The 18,219-nt window shown below is 44.5% G+C and overlaps 1 protein-coding gene across 7 annotated transcripts in view; it reads right to left on the bottom strand.

Moving 5' to 3' along the window:
* Positions 1 to 18,219, bottom strand: part of PARD3 (par-3 family cell polarity regulator) — a 1,412,997-nt gene that overhangs the window by 498,069 nt on the left and 896,709 nt on the right. For all 7 annotated transcript variants that reach the window (XM_086941535.1, XM_086941533.1, XM_086941537.1 and 4 more), the window contains exons 16-17: positions 7,634 to 7,823; positions 1,694 to 1,842 (exon numbers count right to left, since the gene is read on the bottom strand). In XM_086941535.1, the coding sequence (XP_086797661.1) occupies positions 1,694 to 1,842; positions 7,634 to 7,823 (339 nt within the window). The remainder of the gene's footprint in view (positions 1 to 1,693; positions 1,843 to 7,633; positions 7,824 to 18,219) is intronic.

Here is an 18,219-nt window from a genome sequence, read left to right as displayed (position 1 = left end):
TTGTTACAGTTGACCCCCCCTCTCTTTTAAAGGGAAACAATTTCACCACTTGGTAGTTACCTTCCTGTTCTTCACGCGAGTATGAAGGTCACTCATATCACCGAATATAACTGAGCACTCATGGTGAACCCTACATAGGCATTCTCCCTGTGAGAAACACACTCTATGACGGAGTATGGCACTTTGTGAGGGTCAAAGTTCAGCGTCCTTTTTTTAAAAATAACTTTACCAATAAAGAAGCCCAAAAAGATGCCATATAACACAAAGGGGCAATGCTGGATTGTTCTGCCACTAGGATGGCATTATTCTATTCTTGAAGGGGCACATGCTTTGCCACTTTATCACCCCTCGCGTCACCCTCTGGTTGATGTTTGGTGGAGGAGGCGTACCCTTAAGAATGTCTCCATATTTTCAAATTCCAGTAAAAAACAAACACGTAATCTGGTGAGTCTCCTTAGCACAGACGAGAGAGCGGGCTAAAGGATTGGCATGGGAATGTCAATAAGTGCTACTTTAAAAAAGTAAGTACTTCGTGCACAGTTTGCAGATAGGTTGCAGGTATCAATCCTTCAGTTCACAAATTCTGAATAATGGAGCGATTTAAAAAGATCTGTCCCAAAATGACAATTAAATAAAGTTTGCTATTAATGTAATTCATTTATTTTTTATAATGTTGCATGGTCCATTAGCAAACATGTTTCAAGGATCATGAAGTTTTGCTGAGCAAATATTTCGAAGTCACCCCAAAATTATTTTGTTAACAGGTTATTGCTATCCTGGTGCTGCCACAAATGCATGCCACTGGCCTGAAGTATATTAAATTACAGTTTTGCGCTATTATATAAGTTTTTAAAAAAAAATACTCATCATAATTTGAATCACTGTTGGTATAACAACAAGTACAACATTTAAATATTACATAGTACTTAGCTCTGGGTATTAGTCTGTTTTTCAGTGCCTCGAAATATGAAAGACAAAAGAATCTCACCAGAAAAATATATTTTTCTGAAATTTGCATAATGATGTGAAGCGGGGAGTCTAGGAACAGAACAAAGTTTCCCATGTTGCACAGAGTACAACTTCCTTGAGAATGATACAATGCATAAGCAGGATCCACCAATAATTTATATTTTAAAGGTGGTAACCTACTAACATCCTTATCCGCCTTTACCTGCAGTATCCCCTGTCCCAGTACATATAATGGATTTCTACCTTCACCATTTCAAACTATGCATTATTTTAAACGCGTACATCTGGCTGCAATCTTGAGTCTGTTACTTAATATAAAATCTCTACCCAAGTGGTTATCATGAGGCCACAGTAACGACAAACCATTAGGAGTTGCAACAATACAAGAATGCATAGTTCTAAGATAGTGGAAGCAACAGTATGAAATCTGCAGAGACCTGAGCCACAAGCTTCATAGCGCCTGTTTTTTGTATGTACATGGACGTGTGTAATCATTTCTATTTATGTTAAAAATATTTTTATACTATAAATCTGATATATTACATATATACACACACACATACATAGGTATGTTTTAAATATGCCTGATCGCCATCATTGACAATTACGTAAACCTTGCTGGTAAATAGATGCACGTAGGCAAAGTGTACACCTTTACCATTGGAACTTCTAGAGAAATAAAATATTGTTCTGGCAATAATGAAAAGGAAATGGCCATTACTACCTAAATCCATGCTTTTGGATTTTCGAGTTTTTACAAACTCCATCTGAGTCGCATCCGTAAATTGTTTGGTGCGTTTCTCGGACATACTTTGGCGCCCAAATCCCTCTCGCTGGAAGGCAAGCGTTGGATCAGCATCTGGACTGAGAGTGCTGGGAGGGAAGAATGAACAGCCATTAATCAACAGCATGCACAATATTCGTGAGATTTTAAAAGGATATGAATGTATTTGGAACATTGCTCTCAACCAAAGATACATTTCAAGGTGAACACCGCCAGGTTGAGGAAACAAACCAAGAGGTGTCACATCCTCATGAAGGATAATCGAATTCTTAACAACTTATACAGACAGGAACAAAAAATAAATTGACAAAAAAAACAACAGAGTTCTGTATTATTTTGTGCTGGCATAAAGGCACTCGATACTTTTATCTTGCATCAAAAGTGCCCATCTGTCATAGTAATATTTGGCACTCTGCCAACTCCAGAACACAAAATCAAACACATGAAAAACGTCATAGCACATTAAAAAGCATAATTTTAGGCAGATCAAATCTAAGGCTCATCAAAGGAACATCTGCCACTTTCAAAATGTTGTCATTCCGATATTAAAAAAATGTACTAAAAAGAAAGCAGCCATTCATGTGTTGCTTTCAAGGTTTAACAGCCACGTACATTAGTAGTGGACATATTTGCTTTTCAGCATCCAATATGTTTGGCAAAGTAAATAATACAACTTTATTATTGCCTTCTGTACCAGGGTATTAACAGCTGTTAACTGCTCACCCGCAAGTAGCCATTAATGCCTAGGCTCAAGTGAAAATAAGGCTGAGCAGGACTTATTGGTCAGTGCAGGTGATCCAGGACAGATACGGCCAAGGAACTGTGCCTCAAATTAATAAATTACACAGTGCTTAGAAAGCCTAAACATTTTTGTAGCAATTCAATGCGTTTTTGCTTAAATAAAATTGCATGCTAACGTTTTAGTCTTTTTGTCTTTCACGAAAGCGCTCTGTTTCTGTGCAAAAGATATGCAGTTTTTCACTTTAACCAATGTGACAAGCAGAACTTTTTGTGGGATAAAAAAACCGGTTTCATTTAGGTAAATGGACATAAATGGAGAGAAATAAACCCTTGGCTCACACTGATCAGGCGATAATGGAGACAGCCCTATGGGGTGGGATATGGGTAACAAAGAGGCATAGACTGGGCAATCTGTGTTCTAGTCTGATAGCTAGTATGCTGCTGGGTGTCTGGTAGGCAGCAGAAATTAAGAGGTTCTTGGCTTCATTACTATCTCTGTTGACTGATTTTACCCCAAAGTTACATTCCAGTGGTTGGCCGGCTCTCACATTCTCGATTGACAGTAAGTACTGTATTAGAGAGGGCATCATAGGAGGGAATGGAATCAAAATGAGGAATTTAAACATCAGCTCAGGGTGGCTGAATATTGGCATTTTATATATTAACAACTGAAGCACCGACTATACATCTGGTCAGAAACACTGACGCAGGGCAGAAGACATCCTTAGAAAACAGGAGGACCACAGTTTGAGGGACAACTGGAGCAGTCCCTGCTAGATATAAAACACTTACTGTCACTATTGTAGAGCCCACTTGGACGCATATAGCATGGTTGGACAAGACCTTTGTGAGGGGGAGTCCGGGAAAGACTAAGTGTACCTTTGGGGAGATGCAGCAAAGGGCAGTATAGCTATTCAACACAGCGAAGCAGCCGTAAAGGCGATAACTGGGTGGCGCCTGACATTAGAACATTTAGAGACAATGTTTACCAAAACCTCTGGAGAATACTCATGGCCCTGTTCAGGAGAAGGGACAGTGAATCATGTCTGGTGGTGGTGCCTGGACAATCAGATATTCTGGAAAGAGGTCCCAGCAGCAGTTAGAAGTTAACGGGCACTCCGAACCCACTGGAATAAGCCCTGAACATTCTAAGCTCGAAACCGAGAACCTGGGGTAAAACAGAACTGATCTATCAATTGATGCTCACTGCAAATCTAGTCAGTAACTTGATAAAACAGACCGGGAAAACTCTGGCGACATGGCCCCTAAAATTGTAGGACACGATAACCAAAGACAGACTTACATCCTTACTTGAATTTGAACGTTTTAGACAGTGCTGTCCCCTTCCTCGCATATATATCTGAATATAGTACAGTTTTACCTTCCCCAAGACATAGCGCACATCACTACACTGTAGATATAAATTTTAAGTTGTGTGTATTCCCATTTTCTGTGTGGCAAACGGTCTACTCCATTGACCTCAGGTAGGGAGGGCGTGAGTAACAGTTATATGGGATATTTGGGTGTGCAAAGGCGGCTGTCTCTATTCTATCCATGAAACCTTGCAATTATCCCTGGTCTGATGAATTAGTTACGATGCCAACAAAATGCCCAATTGTACACAACAAAAATGTGAAATAACAAAAGTTCAAGATCACCTCAATACGCTCAAGTCAACAAGTTCTGAAGGCTTCAAATGATGATTAGCATCAGCCAGCCGATGCTGAATCCAAGGAGCCAGATACGGGCCATGGCTAATGCTTCCATCCACAAGGGCTGAATTCAAGGACAGCGCCCACTTTCATTGTGATTTGCACCCGTCAGCTACGCTTGCAGATTTAAGCGGCTTGGAAGGTGCCAAGGGGACCGCCGCTAGCGCTGCTGCGGATGGTAAATATTGCATGAATCTGCATAGCCCAGCAGAACAGAGAGAATTCATCTTCATTAAACGCGCTGTGGAATAATCCTTCCACCTGTGGCTGATTGGGTTGTCTCGCTGTGCAGAAGCTGAGCTGTTGGCTTTTAGTTGGACATCAGGGTATGAGACTGGCACTCAGACCACGTAACATCTCATGCCTAAGTGCATTATCGAAGTGAATGCGACTCCCGCTCTCTTCCCGCCCAGACCTACCAGGCAGGTGGAAAGGTGCTTACAATTAGCGCTGCGCTCCATCTTTGTTCGTGGGCTCCCCCGCTACCCAGGAGCATGAAAGCCGGCTTTTTGGATTCAATGCAGCAATTTTCCTCTGTGGTAAAAGCCCTTCGAATCCCTGCCCATTATAGAACATTTTTAACATCTTAAGAGCATGAACTATCGGACAGAATACCGATATGTTTTGCTTTGGACTAAAGTGTAATGCACTCCTGTCCTTTACTAAACAGAGGCAGTACCTCGCCGTCCATTTAATTTCCTGTTGCTAATGGATACGTCGGATATGTAAGATGGAGGCGCCCCGTCCGGGCTGGCTCGAAGCAGAAAGGAATACGAACGGAGGGTTATCCAAACAAGAGGGGCAGCTGTTCCGAATCATGGCGGCAAATTAATGCTACTCCAGCCCGACATTATCTCTCTAATCCCTGATGGAAATATTACGAAAACAAAGGGGCCAAGAGGGGAGGATTAAAAAGAGGAATTTTAATAATAGTTAGGGGTCGCCAGGCGGTTACATTCTTTAAAGAATCAGTCGTCATCCCACAATATTATTTTGCAATCTATAAAGGCATTCGAAGTAAAAAAATATAATAAGCACTACCTAATTTAGGAGTGCAATAAGGTGCCTTAGGATAATTCGAGCACATTGCATGTCATGTAGGGTCTTTTGACTAGCAGCTGGGCACAGTGCTAAAATTACAAGACTTCTAATTTCACATTCTTGGTAATTTGGAGAATAGTATCTTTATCTTTTAATTGGCATACTGATGGCTTCGTCTTAAAATATGTAGATCAATTTACTACTGTGGTTTAAGGTTAAAATGCCAACATATTATGCTCGTTTCAGTTATTAAAAAAAATCCAAACACAAGGTCGACTGGGTTTACAATGTTATGTAGTTTCAAGGTCACAATGGAAAAGACACAAGTATATTTTGTTCAGGAGGTCAGTACGTATTTGCAATTGTGTTTCAATAGGAAGAAAACTAGGTACAGTCTGCAATACAGCAAGAGCTGGCTAGTCACACCATAGGAAACCCATTTCTCACAACTATTCATATTACCTCATGCGCGCCATGTGTATGGCTGCTGCAAGTCGTAGTAAACTATGACCAATGTGCTTGGTACTACTCGGAGAAGCAAAGGTCCTTCTTTCTGGCTCTGAAGTCATGTCCCTAGTGGTGATCGCCCCAGTACAAAAAGAAAAAGTAAAAGAAAATAGCGCAAAAGTTCCTAGCTCCACTAATGAGAAAATATAATGGAGGGACCACATTTTGTAAACCACAGTAGTGCGCGATAATGCACACAAGTAATGCAAGATGACGCTACCACACACTGCATAATTTGTACACCTTGAATGGTAACCGGAACTGTGCTGTGTTATGGCATGTCTGGCAGTGCTAGACATGGAAGCACCATCTCATCTCAGATGCAAGCTCCAATTAAATTCAAAAAAGGTTTCTGTGCAAGCTTAAGAATTGGTAAGGACTATGCCCTTTCTGTCACTGAAGCAGTTGTAGCACGAGTCAACTACGCCCATGTACAAAAATACTAGCAAAGACGATGTTTTGTGACTACGTTTGACTTTGGGAGCTATAAATCTGGGTTCTAACCCCACCTTCGTCAATTTACCTAAAGAATCAGGTGATTCTTAACAAATCAGTTGAACTTCTCGAGTATGAAATTGTGAACATGTGCAATGGAAAAATGTATAATATACACATGCATATATGCATCTAAGTTATAAAAATACAAGTATTGTAATGTTTAGACTCGTCAGCTGATATGGGGAACCCATTAACCCTATAGGAATCTTGGTACATATACAGATGATTCATGGTTGATTCCCTAAGGTGATCATTTCATTAGATTTAGTGCTACTCAGACTTATGACAGAGGGAAAATTCCTCTCTGAAAGCCAATTAATGAAACAGAATATTTATTTAAAATAGATTATGGGGCTTCTGGTTTGTAAGAAAAATTCATTTGAGGGATGCACTTTCTTAATAATGGCAGCTGATACGTAAGCAATTGTGCAAGCATAGGGTGGCATTAATGACAAACCACCATTTAGCATAGATACAGTTGAACATATATTCCAGTGGCATTAAATTATACAACAAATACAGGGTAGCAATAGCTAGTTTACAGTTTGCAAATAGTAAATACGTTCATAGCAACAATGTTATTCTTAACTGCACACTTTTTATTACGATCGTCAATGTTTTGGTCTCCTTCTGCTCCAGAGGTGAACTGGACCACCATCAGGACAACACCTTACAATATTCACACCTTACAATATTGCATATGAAAAAAGCACTGACTCTTACAATAGCACCAATTGTGTGTTTCACACTTACTGCACAACTAAGACGCGACTAATACCCGATGAAGCCAACATTTTCAGTTTCACGCTCTCATATACACGGGCCATCCAAGAGATGTCATTAAAGTACCACCACTTAAACCCTAAAGCATCTTGGACAGTCTGAAACTGGATTTAAAGTATATTTTCCAATAAGAATGGCTTTTCTTAATATTTCACTTTTCAAGACAGTGTGGCATGGAAAACTAAGCTGTACAATGACAAAACGAATTACAACTCCTAGCATTGGCATACAATATTGCTAGTACTTTAAGACAATACTTTATACCGCAGAACATGGGTGTAACAGAAATCACTTAACTCCTCTGATGGACAAAATATATATTTAGAAGCAAACTATTTCTTACAATTAGAACCTTTTTTGCTAAATGCAAGAATCTTAGCTCAACTATCCTCTGAGGTTCTCAAGCACTATAGTTTCTTTAACAAAAAACTGTATTTAAAAACTGAGCCAGTGGTAGGAGATGACTTTGAGAAAATGTGCGGTCTAAGCAAATACATAAAAGCTTAAACACTTATGGAAATCACTCTAAGAGCCAAAACACTATTTTCAACTAGAACCCTTATTGTAATGAATGCTGTCCCAGAAGAACATCTCTTACCATTCTGTTGAATCTGTAATTGCGGCTTTTGGCCACGCTCCTGAAGCGTCTGGTATAAATCCCACATCATCATGGGAGCTTGAGGATGACTGGTCAGAAAGATGAGGAGGGAGAACAGGCAGTCTGTCATCTTCAATTATGACCGTGTCATCGTGGGGCATGTTCACTGTTGGAGATAGCTGGAATTTACCTGAAGATACAAGAGGATCTTAATAACAGATGAGAACAGAACATCATCATCTCATGTTTATGAAAATGCATTTCCTTCATACCGAACAACAAAATAACTTGCACATAATCAGACACAATAAAGTCATAGCAGCCATACAAGAAGCATCCACTACAATTAAAGATAACTTTTTTTTGTTAGATATACTTTACAGTTTAAGTTTAAAGAAAAAAATGAGATGATTCACATATGTAGATTTTGAGCGACTCTGCAAACTGGTTTACTAATGTCCCAACATGCTGAGGGGAAGGAGTACAAAGAGAAAAAGAAGAGAACATTGTATGGATCGGAGTCAATGTAATGCATCCGACAGTGATAGTGTACGGGGCCACACACTTGAATTCAAACCTTCTATGCACGTTGGAATGGTACCTTGACGGTGCAGGTCAAGCTAATGGGCCAGGATGAGCACTTGGTCTGAGGAGTAGAATGGATGTGAAAAATATTACGAATTGGTGGCTAAGATATCAGATTTTACAGAAGTTTTCAGGCCGTAGACTAGAAGGAAGAGAAGAGCCTTCAGGCTCTCTGAAAATCTAAGAAATCATCCTAAAGTTTCAAATTGGCGGGGGCAGCATTAAATAGTGTACGGTCCTGAATGCCATTGAGCCTCTTTTCCTCTACGTGGTACATGACAAAGTGTTTTAATGTGGTTAACAGCAGGTGCCTTCATGAGAGGTAATTTTGGAGAATTGTGACATTATGGACATTATGAATTGTGATCTATCCAGAATAATCCAGTGAAAAAACTGGAGAGTAGTAATCAAGTCTTCACCGTCCTGCTCCCAGCAGAAGCGGTCGCTCCACAAGCTGCTCCACGCCTTCACCTGGTACAGTAGCGATCTCGCACTGCACTGCTTGAGCCTGCACAATTTATTTCATGTAAATCGATTGCCTGCATAATTATCGGATCTTAATTGATAGCCTGCATAATTATTTGCTTTTCGCTAAGGTATAACTGATAGCAGCGCTTATTGCCAAGGTGCGCTAGTCCAACTTTTAATTGTGCTGCCTGCTGATTTAATTTGCCTGATTGTGCCGACGCCACTGCCATTTGCCTCGTGCATTTGACTATTGTGCCCCAGTCCGGTTTCATTATTGGCTTGCAGCCATCTTGTTTGTTGTTGTTTGAGCCTCCCTGCCCTGGTCTCCACCCCGCTCCCGCCTCCCAGCTGACCCTCCCTCCCACTGATACTGATCACCACGCTCCGCCGTAGTTGCGCTGTGACCGTCCTGCTCCCAGCAGAAGCGGTCGCTCCACAAGCTGCTCCACGCCTTCACCTGGTACAGTAGTGATCTCGCACTGCACTGCTTGAGCCTGCACAATTTATTTAATGTAAATCGATTGCCTGCATAATTATTGGATCTTAATTGATAGCCTCTATAATTATTTGCTTTTCGCTAAGGTATACCTGATAGCAGCGCTTATTGCCAAGGTGCGCTAGTCCAACTTTTAATTGTGCTGCCTGCAGATTTAATTTGCCTGATTGTGCCGACGCCACTGCCATTTGCCTCATGCATTTGACTATCGTGCCCCAGTCCGGTTTCATTATTGGCTTGCAGCCATCTTGTTTGTTGTTGTTTGAGCCTCCCTGCCCTGGTCTCCACCCCGCTCCCGCCTCCCAGCTGACCCTCCCTCGCCCCTCCCCTCCAACCATCCACTTATGACAGATGCATTTGCGCGCAGCGTTCACGCGCAGCGGTCGCGCCCCATACGCGCCGAAGGTGCGCCAAAGGTAAGCCCGTCTACGCCAATCCGTGCCTGGACCGCGCCCAGCGCCCAGCGCCAGACCCCCTGGCCCCCGCAAAACCCTCTCCTCCCGCTTATCGTACGACGCCGCTTCCCTCCTTGCCCTCAACCCCGGACGCACTGCACAATGCTGCACAGCTACCCCAGGAAACACCCACGGACCATTCGCCTGCCACTACTGCAAGTACACCTGCATCAGAACCCACACCAAAGCCACTCCTTCTAAACACAGATCCAACCCCAACCATCTGAAGTGCATCCTGCTGAACACCCGCTCGGTGCACAGACACGCCACTGAACTCTGGGATCTACTCGACACTACATCGCCGGACTTCGCCTTCCTTACTGAAACATGGATGAACGCCTCATCAGCACCCGACATCGCCATAGCCATCCCGGACAATTACAAGATCATCTGAAAAGACCGCACCATCCAAACAGGAGGAGGCATCGCTATCGTGCATAAGAACACCATCCGAATCACGACCAGCTCCGACGACAACCTCGCGACCGCCGAACACCTTCACTTCCAGATCCACACCGACCCCAGGACCACACTTAGAGGCACCCTCATCTACAGACCACCAGGATCCCGCACACAATTTAATGAAGACATCACTGACTTCATCAGCCCACATGCCTTCACCTCCGAGAACTACATTCTACTGGGAGACCTCAACTTCCACCTGGAAAAGAATAACGATAACACCACCACCACCACCCTTCTGGACAACCTGGCTAATCTCGGACTCAAACAACTTGTTGACACCCCCACCCACCTTGCCGGACACACGCTCGACCCTATCTTCACCTCCAGCAAACACATCTTCTTCGATCACACCACAGCTCTCCATTGGACGGACCACAGCTGCGTTCACTTCAGCTACAAAAAGACCACGACCCACATCCCACCACAACCTATTCCTCGAAGAAACTGGAACAAAATCACCACCGATCAACTCTTCACTTTGCTTAACCAAAACCCCCCCACCATATCATCGGACCCAAACCAAGCTGCCACCAAACTCACACAATGGATCACCCACAGCGCTAACGAATTAGCACCCTTGAAAAACCACCAAATCAAACAAGGTAGCAAAAAGGCCCCTTGGTTCAACGATGACCTTAAGAAATCCAAGAAGCTATGTCGTACCCTCGAGAAAACCTGGAGAAGAAACCCAACCACTAACACCTGACCACCTTCAAGGACGCCACCCGCAAACACCACCAACTGATCCGATCCACCAAGAAATCAGCATTCAAGGATCGACTCGACAACAACACCCACAACAGCAAAGAATTATTCAACATTGTCAGAGAATTTACCAACCCCACCGCCGACACCAACGACATCACTCCCCCCCCAAGACCACTGCGACTCCCTATCCTCCTCCTTCCACAACAAAATCGCCGACATTCATAACAGCTTTGGAAACCTGTCCGAAGAACAACCCACTCCACCCACCGCCGAAGCAAAACAACACTATCACAACCTTTGCGCCTGAAACCCAATCACGACTGAAGGCACCATCCGCCTGATGAACTCGATCCACTCAGGATCGCCAACCGACCCATGTCCCCACCACATTTTCAACAAAGCAGACTCCATCATCGCACCCCATCTCCGCGATGTCATCAACTGCTCCTTCAACTCCGCTACCTTCCCAGAAAGCTGGAAACATGCCGAACTCAGCACCCTTCTGAAGAAACCCACAGTGGACCCCTCCGAACTTAAGAACTACCGCCCCATCTCACTCCTCCCCTTCCCGGCCAAAGTCATTGAGAAAGCCATCAATAGTCAGCTCGCCGCATTCCTTGAATCCAACAATTCTCTTGACCCCTCACAGTCCGGCTTCCGAGCCAAACACAGCACCGAAACCGCCCTCATCGCTGCTACAGACGACATCCGAACGCTACTGGACAACGGAGAAGCAGTTGCCCTCATCCTACTTTACCTCTCCGCCGCCTTCGATACAGTCTGTCATAACACCCTCATAGAACGCCTCAGCAACATCGGAATACAAGGAAAAGCGTTGGACTGGATCATCTCGTTCCTCGCCGGAAGAACCCAGAGAGTCCGCCTCCCCCCATTCAAATCAGAGGCAACCAAAGTCATCTGCGGCGTACCACAAGGATCATCACTCAGTCCCACCCTCTTCAATGTGTACATGAGTCCTCTCGCATCCATCGTGCGTCAACTCAATCTCAACATCATCTCCTACGCTGACGACACCCAGCTAATCCTCTCCCTCACCAAAGATCCTAACACTGCCAAAACCAATCTACACGAAGGAATGAAAGAAGTAGCCGAATGGATGAAGAACAGTCGTTTAAAACTGAACTCTGACAAAACGGAAGTCCTCATCTTAGGATCATCCCCCTCTGCATGGGACGACTCATGGTGGCCACTGGCTCTGGGCACAGCACCTACAGATCACACACGTAACCTAGGCTTCATCCTAGACTCCTCCCTATCGATGAGCAGACAAGTCAACGCCGTCTCTTCATCATGTTTCAACATCCTACGCATGCTCAAAAAAATCTTCCGCTGGATCCCCACCGAAACAAGAAAGACAGTCACCCACGCACTAGTCACCAGCCGACTAGATTATGGAAACACCCTCTATGCCGGAACCACAGCCAAACTACAGAAAAAACTCCAGCGCATCCAAAACGCCTCAGCCAGACTCATACTGGACATCCCCCGTCAAGCTCACATTTCCGGTCATCTGAAAGATCTCCACTGGCTTCCCGTCAACAAAAGAATAACGTTTCGCCTCCTCACCCACGCACACAAGGCCCTCTACGTCCTAGGACTCGAATGCCTCAACAAACGACTATCCTTCTACACACCCACCCGCCAACTACGTTCATCCAATCAAGCCCTCGCCACAATCCCACGCATCAATAGATCCCTCATGGGAGGAAGATCTTTCTCCTATTTAGCGGCCAAAACATGGAATTCCCTCCCCGCCCACCTCTGCCTCACACAGAACCACCTATCCTTCAGAAAGCAGCTAAAAACTTGGCTATTCGATAAATGATGTAAATGTAAATGTATAGGCATTTATATAGCGCACTACTTACCCGTAGGGTCCCAAGGCGCTTCGACCGCTGCGAAACCCTTCCTGGCTTCCCTGAGAGATGGTCCCTTAATGGGTATCTCCAGGGTGAGACCAGGCATCCCCGGCGGTCTGGTGGGGCCGTTAGTGAGGATGAGGCATGCTAATGCCCAGAGTTGCCGAGTGTGATCGCTGATCAGAGTGGGCACCGAGGCGAGAGAATTATCGAGTCCGCTGACCCTGGTCCAGAAACCTGCCGCGCCGGGAATCGAACCCTGGTCCCGGGCCGTCCTCTGCTCTCGGGTCTGCCGCCTCTAACCAGTAAGCCACACTACCTCATGATGCACTAAAGCACCCACCCTCACTGAAGCGCCTTGAGACCCTCTGGGTGAGTAGCACGCTATACAAATTACTGAACTTGAACTTGAACCTCACCTACGGTCAAACGGAGTCCAGCATCGAAGTTCTGAACCCTAATGAGCCTTGACTTAGGGAAACCATATTGTAACCTGCTATAGTCTAACAGACAAGAAATCACCACCAAAGATATCAAGGCATTTAATATGAGGGGAAGCAAGAGGGGAAAGGTATTGTGAATTCGATTCGCTATTGAGGGCTGATTATTGAGGAATAAATACTGATTAAATTAAAAAGAGTATCCACCTACTTTATCCTGATTTTTAAAACCTAAAAATAGTAGCTGTAAAATGTATTTCATTGCAGACTATAATGTTCATGCGTTAAATATATTAAATCTTATTAACTTTATTATTCCATATTGTAAATCATTAATAAAGTATGTTATTATTACTACACCACAAGTGTCTTGGTTGCAAAGCAGTGATTTAGAAAAAGTATTCTTTCTGGTGGATACTTCTAACCGCAGATTCCTACCTTCTGAATGCCCGCAGGCACAAGATTGCATCTGAAGCCTTTCAAGTAAAATCTCTTGAAGCCTACAGGTGGTGCCATGGGTTCCGCTGTGACCTCACACCGTCCCAGATAGTGACAATACAGAGCTGTATAAACCACCCCCTGCACGCAGACATCAGTTCCTTTCTTTCTGTAACTTTCAACACAGATCTAGAGCTCCACTCTCATTTATTCAATGGTGACAGCTGACTGTGCTAGGGGAATGTCTCGCCAAAAGAACACAGGCACAACAGAAGCATTTTGGCAAACACAAGAAATGGAGAAGGTCGTATTCCAAGTAGTGGACCTGCTATAATTCAGGGGCCTGGACCCACTCCTGGCCCTACTTGATGTTGCTATCCTCATGTAAGTCGAAGAAAAAGTTGAGAGACCAGTATCTTCGCAAATGCAAGAAGTCTAAGAAGAACTTGTTACCATCCTGTTATTTTCGTTTTTGGGCGAACTTGCACAGTCAGCACTCAAAAGACTCAACTTCACTTCCATTGTCCAACTACAAGCCTATCTCAAAGCTAGTGCCACTGTACCCAGAGTTACCCACACCAACTTCTTCAACATCGTAGGAGACAGAGGCATTCAGGGAGGCCATGCTGCAGTTTTTTAGGATGGTGTCTCACGCTAGAGCACTATTGGGCCCCACTGAGCTAAGGGGTCTGCTAGGGGGGGGGGGCACATAGTGATCAACTGACCCCACTGGGCTTCTGTCTGGTCCTCTACCAGTGCTGGCCCACACCTCCACTCCTGAGTTAGAGGACTTGTCAGTTCTGACCCTCTGGCACATGTACCAAGTACAGTGAATCCAAACCAGACACTGATTGCTGATCAGGAGCCAACATTGGCCCGTACTAGGCCTATGCCTCAATATGAGGACTCCAACACTGAATGAAGCTCAGCCTATTCCCAAACATCAGTAGTGTTGAGGGATGGAGGCCTTGTTCAAATTGGATTCTGATGCTTTTCAGGGACTTCAAGATGGTAGGTGAGAGGAGCTTGACAAAAGGAGGTGGGCAAATAAACCTTTCCTTCATTATATCGGTGCTGGTCTTTAATTAGACACACAGAATGTCAGTGGCCTAGATGATCAGACGTTTATTGGCTTTGTGGTGCAAAAAAGGGAAAGACAGACTGCATTCAGGTGGATCATCCTGTGAATTATAACACCACGCTCTGGCTAAAAAGGAGTCTCCCGAGGGCCTTCAAGCTCATTCCACCAGCACCAAGCTACCACTATGACATTGGTGAGAGGTATTCCGTGTTGGACATTTTCCAGGCTGTGACATGGGCTTCCATTCACACCTTCATCGGGCATTATGGTCTCCATAAACAAATTTACAGGGAGAGCTGTTTTCTGAATGAAGTTCACTCCCTGTCCATTCACCTTTTAGGGAGCACTGCTGTGGTATCCATTCAAGAGATAAAGAAAGATTACGTTACTTATCCTGTAAGCATCTGTTCTTGGGATGTAGTGCTGTAGATTCACATGATTAGCATAAGTCCACCAACTAGGGTTGGGCTCGGATGATCATAAGTTGTTTTCGTTCCAAGTGTTTTTTAGTCAAGAGGCTGTGTGACTCTTTCTTTTGGTGATACTGCGCATGGGCATCGACTCCATTGTTAAATTATAGATGTACTGTCTCACTCTCCGGTTCAAGATCGTTTTGGGCTTCCTTCGCTTTGCTAGTAGATCCCCAAAATCAATGGTATTGTCTTGATTGTGTGGTCACTCTTGCATCCCGAACAAAGGAACATTTTGCTTGCAGGATCCTTTAACTTGGCTTGACAGCCTACGGGCCACACCCAGCTGGGCCCTTCTCATATAGTTCTAACTTATTACTTTTCTGGAAAGTGGATCCCAAGCAAAATGAAAAAAGATTTGCGCTCCACCCTGTATGTAGGTCTGCATCAGGGTGCGTCAGCGGCCCTATGATGAAGCATGCCACTATCTAGTGGGTGAGGGCAGTATTAAAAACCCTTAGGGTTTTTCCACTCTACGACCTCTACGGAAGAAATAGGAGTGGTGCAAAGTATATACTTTCTCTTTTTTGTGAGTAGAGGTATAAAATTAGGGAGGACTAGGGAAAATATACACCTCACATCCCTTCGTTCGTTGGCATGAAGGAAGTAAAGAGTGAAATGACAATTGTGGGGGGTGGGGTACCAATAATAATTAACAATGTAACATTTGTAGGCCATACGGCTACCTCCAAGTGCATACATGCAAATATGAACAACGGTTAATCGAAGCAGCTAGAGGCTACTACTATAATTTGAGTCATGTGCAGTTGTCAATAAGTCTAGACTCTCAGAGCCTTGCACTTATAACCAACTCCTCTTGCAGACTTTATTATGTTTATACTGGGGTCCCTAAACTACAAATCTTCTATAGGTAGTTATATTAGGAAATATCTCCCTATCTCCAATGTTGATGACAACAGCCTCATTTTTCCCCTTCTGGAAAAAAAGTGCAAACTCTTCTCTTTAACAAACTTCCTTCTAAAATAACTACAAAACCTGCATATGCCAGTAAAATAGACTCTCCCAACTCTAAGTTTGCCTCACCTGACTTCACTTGCTCGGCTTCCTTGTAAACATGCCTCATCTGCCCTTTCCTGTTAGTTGTGCAGTTGCTTTACAGCTACGCTTGGAATGTATAAACAGTCATAAACATATACAAATACTCTACTTCAATAGATTTACAATCTTAGATATGTAAATGTATTTATGTAAAGTTCAAGTCGACATAAAGAGGTGTTTCATGCTTTAAGATTGTGTACATTGAAGAACCAGTCTAAAAGAGCATAGTTAAGACCAACCTGTCCGACATCATGTCCACAATGATGTACAGAACAAGAAGCAAATCCTTGGCCATCAAATGCCTCTGCACTGAATTCTCTCTATGAAGGTAATGCACGTCTCCTGTCAGTACTGAGCAGCCACCAAAAATGCTAAGTGCTTACTTCTTTTTGTACTCAGACACAAATCAATTCAGATATGTACATAATGCACCACGGTAATTTATGTTAACTGCATTATAACATAAACATGAAGAAAATCAAAACTGTTCTGTGCCAACCAAGGATTACGTGGTCACGGCATTAACATGCATTTATTGTGTTTTGTGCAGCCAAAACACGATCTATGATGAATTTCACAAACAGAAAATAGATTAGCCATGGCAACAAAGAGCATAAAAAGCCAACGTCCTCAACTGCACCCACCTAAGAGAATATTAAAAGATTTAAAGAAAATAGATGTTATTCCTGGGACATTTTCATATCCAGTCCTGCCAAGCGTCACGCAACAGGTGTGACACTCATGCATTTCAGTGCGGTGATCCGCATCACCGCACTGAAATGCTTTGTCACGCATTTTCGACCTGTGCCAGGCGCCCCAGCGGCGCTCCGGTGCCCGGGCTCTTTCTGCTGTTCTGAGAGAGCCCGAGTGCCAATGGTGCGACTCCTCACAGTGTCTGCAGGGGGGCCGGGCTGCTCTCTCGATACTGCAGGCAGCAGCTCAGAGCTGTCAATCACCGTGTGGCGCACCAGGGGGCCGGGATTAAATCCGGATGTGCCGGCGGTAGTGCCGTCACGTCCGGAACTAGGAAGCGCAAAAAAGCGGCGGGGGATAAGAGAGTGCAGGCTGCCACGACGAGACGCTCTCTGACTCTCTCAAGCGCCGCCATGGCCGCCTCCGCCCAGTCACCGGCACAAAGAGTACAGAGAGAATGGGGGCTTCATCCATCTTTCATTCCAACTTTCAGTGCTACCTGGGTACACATAGGGTCCCTCGCCAGCCTTCACCGCCACAAGCGTTACAAAGAGAGGTGGGGGTATTCTGCAGCTTCCACTGTGTATATAAACAGGAAGTGAGGCAGATTTAACCGCAAACAGACGCACGCTTCTGAGTTCTCACTAGAACGAGGGCTTTTAACATCGTATGCATTTCAAAGCAGTATTTATTTTCTTTGCGTTTGAAGCCAGGCTGTTTTCAGACCTTCCAAAAAATGGCACAGTGAAGTATCTATGAATGTTGTAGGACCTCTCAAGTTAAGCAGGCTAGATAATAAATCAGATGGCGTGATGCGGTTTGAAGCAGGCGTAATGCAGATAATTGGGGTTGCAGTAGACGTGATGATAAGGCAGACACTCGGGATTGCAGCAAGCGTGATTTAGATACTTAGGGTTGTAGCAGGTGTTATAATGCAGCAGACGCCCGGGGTTGCTACAGATGATCAAGCGAAGCCTACACTAACCTATTCAGATGCATTTACTGCGCGAGTGGTGGCCGGGGAAGTCAGTATTATAATATGAATCTGGCCTTCAAGAAACACTGACTGCGCACCACTGAAGTCAATGGGGCCCGCGGCCGCCATGGAGTGGTGCCAGGTACCTCAGCAGCCTGGCCACTCTTCCACAGTCCAGTGCAGCCAGGCAAGTTGCTCGAGTACTCTCCTCTTGGACCGCCCTACTGCTGCATGTCACAGCTGGGCCCGTCCTCCATGCTCTTTGACCATCAACGGTGCTCGCTGACAACAGTGAATACTGACACACCACAGCTCTGGCAAGCATCTGTGGTCTTTGCAGAGGACAGCTGGGTGGCATCGCATCCACCAGAA

Source organism: Lissotriton vulgaris, chromosome 10 (genome assembly GCF_964263255.1).
Source record: "Lissotriton vulgaris chromosome 10, aLisVul1.2, whole genome shotgun sequence".
Taxonomy (NCBI): Eukaryota; Metazoa; Chordata; class Amphibia; order Caudata; family Salamandridae; genus Lissotriton; species Lissotriton vulgaris.
Note: the sequence above shows the minus strand (reverse complement) of the source record. Positions and strands in the feature narration are given on the sequence as shown.